The following is a 4662-nucleotide window of genomic DNA, read 5'->3' as shown; positions in this document are numbered from 1 at the left end:
GTCAAGAGGCGGGAGGTGGGGGCTGCGGCTTGGATGGATGCTCCAGCAAGGATTAAGAAAGAGGATCAGAGAAGGGGAGGAACAAAAGAGATAGCCCCACAAAATGAGGGTGGGGGAAGGGGCTGCACAGATTGCTTTAAAGGAGAAATCAGAAGGAAAAGGCCTGAGAGAGGAAGGGCTGGGTGGAGAGGAAGGGGAGGGAAGAGGGAAAAACAAACTACCTTCCCCCTCCATCCTGAGGCCTGGAGACTGAGATAAGGAAAAAAAGAAGAGGTAGGAAATGGGGAGCAAGAACCTGTGTCAAGGTGAGGCTAAAACAAGTTTGGGAGGAGAGTACCCAGGCCCGCTCCCAGATACTCAGGTTCCAGATTTCTATTCCTTCTATTTGTTATTCAAATCTGGGGCCAGAATAGTCCTTGAGAGGGAAATGGGAAGGCAGAAAGGAGATATACCAGAGAGATGTAAACTAGGAAAGAACTATTTGGGAAGCACTGGAACCATAAAACCATTTAACATTAAAGCTGGAAAGGTTCTCCAAAACCTAGTTCAATCTTCTCCTTTTATGGGTGGAAAAACATCCAGAGCTGACACATTGTTAATGTGAGAGCGGGGTCTGGAATGCAGATAGATGCCCCAAGATAGATACAGATTGCCAGGCAGGGAGTGAGATGGACCAGGGCTGAGATGGTGCAAGGGGGTGAGGGGGACACAGCTGGCCAGGAAGATTCCCTGGGCTCTTGGCCCCAGCAGCTATTATTGCTTTGGGGTAAGTGCTCTAGAAAACAACTGGCACCAAGAGTTGATCCCAAAGGCCCTTGCTGAACCCGTGGGCCTGATTCTGGTCCCCAGGTGCCCCTATGACTGCTTGGCTCTAACCCCCACCTCCAGCTTTTGCCACGACTTACTCAGCAGAGATCTGGCTGACCAGCTCGAAGGAGCCAAACCCAGCAGCTGCAAAACTTTCTTCGTATCTTCCCATCTTGATGGCTCGAAGCCACTCACCCACAGAGCCAAAAGCTGAATAGTGAGGCTGTCGCTGATCCAGGAGTGGGTGTGAGGCCCTGGGAGGCAAGGATAGGAAAGATGTACTGAGTACCAGGGCTGTGTCAGGGTGGGGACACTGAGCCCAGCCTTGGAGAGGCAGATGGGGACAATCCCACACCAAAGGGACAGACACTTTTTGGGGGGAAGGCAAGTTCTCAGGGGGATGACCAAGTGCAGGAAGGAGGGCCCAGTCTCAGGGGTCCTCACCCGCCGTTTTCCCTGGCTACGATTTTGAGGCTGGCAGGGTTCCGGATCATCTTGTCAAGGGCGCTAACCACCTGGGGGAAGCGGGGCCGTGCATTCCTGTCCTTCTGCCAACAGTCCAGCATGAGCTGATGTAGGGAGGTGGGGCAGTCTGGGGGAGGGGGCAGCCGGTAGTCCTGTTCAATGGCATTGATCACCTGGAATGACAGAAGCAATGGATGAGGATGTCCAGGGAGAATGAGGATGCCAAAGGGCCCCAGAGAAATGGCAACTTTGCAGATGCCAGGATGGGTGCTACAGCCCCTCACTGCGGCAAATATGGAGGTCTTCCTAGCCGGGGCTGAGGCTGGCTGTAGCTCAATGCCCCAGCAGCTTCTTGGGCTCTGATCCAGATGTGTAACCTCCCAATCCTGCCCTCTATCCCTGTGTCCTTCTGTGACTAGACATGTTGTATCAAACTCTTGGGTACAAAGATCAACACTGTGCCACCTTCATCATCTCAAGCAGTGATGAGCTCTCATGGAACCCTACCCTTACCCCACATCCCAGGTGAGGCCATTCCAAGAAAGCTTGGTAGGGCTGTGGGACACTTACATCCTGATTGCTCATATCCCAGTATGGCCGTTCTCCAAATGACATGACCTCCCACATCACAATACCATAGCTCCAGGCATCACTGGCAGATGTGAACTTCCTGAAAGCAATGGCCTCAGGGGCTGTCCATCGGATTGGAATCTTTCCTCCCTACAGATGAAGAAAGTAAAGATGAACTGAGGATCTCACAAGACCCAGGAACTCTGCTCCCAGCCTTCTCTTTTCCTCCTAACTCAGGCCTCCTTTCTTTCTGGGGCCCAAGCACTCAGCTCTCCAATTCTTTTCCTCGACACCTGAAAGTTGGGTTCCCAGAGCTGACCACCCAATCCGTGGTCTGCTCCTACCTCCTGTCCCTGGATCAGAGCTGTCAACCCCCCAGCCTCCCACCTTTCCAACCTTTCCTTTCCACCTGGCCGTAAGAACCTAGTTCCTATGTCAGTTCCCCAGCCTCACCAGAGAGCTTGTGTAGGTAGGGTCAGAAGAGTTCTCCTCCAGGAATCGGGAAAGGCCAAAGTCAGAAACCTTGCAGACAAGGTTGCTATTGACCAGGATGTTGCGGGCAGCCAGGTCTCGGTGGACGTAGCTCATTTCAGCAAGGTACCGCATGCCTGAGGCAATGCCCCGTAACATGCCCACCAACTGGATGACAGTGAACTGTCCGTCATTCAGCTGGAGACCAGAAAAGGGAGAGGGGCATAGTTAGGACAGCTCACCCTCCATTCTCCCATCCTTCCACATTCTAAACTGTATCTGGCACTTTCAGACCCATCTCACACTCACCTGTAAAGCAGGTCTACAGACTTTCCAGGTAAACTCTCCTCTTTTATCTTACCCCGAGTTCTCTGAGCTCTTACTGCGCTATCATGACATAATGCAATACTTATAAGTGGTTCCTATTTCAAATATGTGCATTCGTTCTCTGTTAATTCGATTGTAAGAAGAGATTTAAATTTTTTCTTCCATTTAACCTAATATGGTGCTTTATATCTGGGAAATACTTAACAAATGCTTTTGATTTAATATGTTCTTTTTATTTATCAGCAACAGAGTTATGACAACAGTGTTCTCTGCACTGTCTACAGGTAGACACCCATTTGTGCTGATCTAGCCAAAATCCCACTCAGCCCTCTTGGACCAACTGAGAGAACAGTGAAGAATTAGGATATGATCAGCGACCACAGTGCCAAAACCAAGGTCTAAATCCCAACCTTGGCCTTTATAGTTTGCTCTTACCGGGTAAGCCAACCAGTTATAGATGGTTAACTAATCCCATCTTCTAGATTCAGCTAGCATGCAGGGAACCCTTGGCATCTCTGCAGGGCCAGGAACAGAGTCCAAAAAATGAATTCTGAATCCATCTTCCAAGCCTACACTTAGCCCAGACCTCAAATCACAGTTCATGGAAACACCTCTTGCCAGATACTCAGGGTATAGACCTCAGAGCCTCCATGATTCCTTCCTTTCTTTTCCTCACCTGCCACTTATAATCCATCAGCAAGTTCTACTGGCCCTGCTTCCAAAACCTATCCCAAATCCAACCATTTCTCTGCACCTCACTGCAACCCTAACAACCTGAATGATTTCAAGTCTCCTCATTGGTTTCCTTTTGTTCTTGCTCCCCAGCACCCACCAAAGGAATCTCCTGAACCACCTCACACTCCTACTAAAATCCCTCCAAAGGCTTCCCCTGGAACTTCCAATCAAACTCAAATTCTGGACAAAGGCCACAAGGCCTGGCCACCATCTACATCAGGGTACACCATGGGTCCTCTGCTCCCTGGGTTTAGCCTCACCGGCCTTTCTGCTTCTTGAACCTGCTGAGTTCCTGCCTACTCTGGTCTCTACTCTCTGCCCTCAACACACTTCTCCTCCACCATCTTTTCAAGGCTGGCTCTTTCCAATCTACTCAAATGTCATCTCTTGTAAAACAGACTCCCTTTCCCCTTCCTGCTACTAGATCTCAGTCTGGTACCAATGGAACAGACTCCCGTGCCCACAGGGAGGGTCGGGCCATCATCACACTATTCCAGGTCAACCTTAGCATCACTCATGGTGGGATCCGGATGGCCTGTGTCTCCTCATGGGGTGTTAACTTCACAGCACCCCCAATATAGGTTGGCCAACTAGGTTTACTTTTGAACATGTCACAATATTATACATAGCTTCTCTTATAGGAAATACAGAGAAATGAGCTAAATGACCCCACAGAGAAGAATCTGATAAATCCACAAGATGAGATAACCAAGGGAACAAATAGCCCAGTTCTTCAACATGCCATGGTCATGACAAGGGACTGTCCTGGATTTAGAAGAGGCTCAAAAACAATAACCACCAGGACAATGCTTGATCACAAAACTGCACGATGGTTTGGATAAACCAACAGTAAGGGACATTTAGGGGACAACTGGGGAAATGTGGATATTAGAGGATACCAGAGTTGTTGTAACTTTATTAAATGCAATATTATTTTGTTATGTAGGAAAATGTTTTGAATTTTTAAAAAAAGCACTGTGAAGTTAAAAGAATAATAATTCAATAAAACCTGTTAAAGTGACAAAAATAAGCTATTCCCCATCATCTCTAGCCATTATTCCATGACCTTATTTATTTTTCACATCTGAAACTACCTGTTTACTTTTTAGAAAAGCTTATTTACTTGTTAATTTTCAGTCTCTCCCATTACACTATCAGTTTCCCAAGAGTAGAGATGTTCATGGCTTTATTCCTGAGGCCTAAGACAGTGGCTGGTGCTCAAGAGGAACTGAGAAAATTTTGTCAAAAAGACAAATGATGATCCCTTATATACTAGGGTCAACTGCC

At 48.2% G+C, this 4662-nt stretch overlaps 1 protein-coding gene across 1 annotated transcript in view; it reads right to left on the bottom strand.

Annotated features, from left to right (window-relative positions):
- Positions 1-4662, bottom strand: part of EPHB4 (EPH receptor B4) — a 15582-nt gene that overhangs the window by 1336 nt on the left and 9584 nt on the right. Inside the window, exons 9-12 of the mRNA XM_039848932.1 lie at positions 2296-2528; positions 1843-1992; positions 1252-1445; positions 906-1061 (exon numbers count right to left, since the gene is read on the bottom strand). Coding sequence (XP_039704866.1) covers positions 906-1061; positions 1252-1445; positions 1843-1992; positions 2296-2528 — 733 coding nt within the window. The remainder of the gene's footprint in view (positions 1-905; positions 1062-1251; positions 1446-1842; positions 1993-2295; positions 2529-4662) is intronic.

This window comes from Pteropus medius, unplaced genomic scaffold (assembly GCF_902729225.1).
Source record: "Pteropus medius unplaced genomic scaffold, Ma_sr-lr_union100, whole genome shotgun sequence".
Classification (NCBI taxonomy): domain Eukaryota; kingdom Metazoa; phylum Chordata; class Mammalia; order Chiroptera; family Pteropodidae; genus Pteropus; species Pteropus medius.
This window is presented reverse-complemented; position numbering and strand designations above follow the sequence as displayed.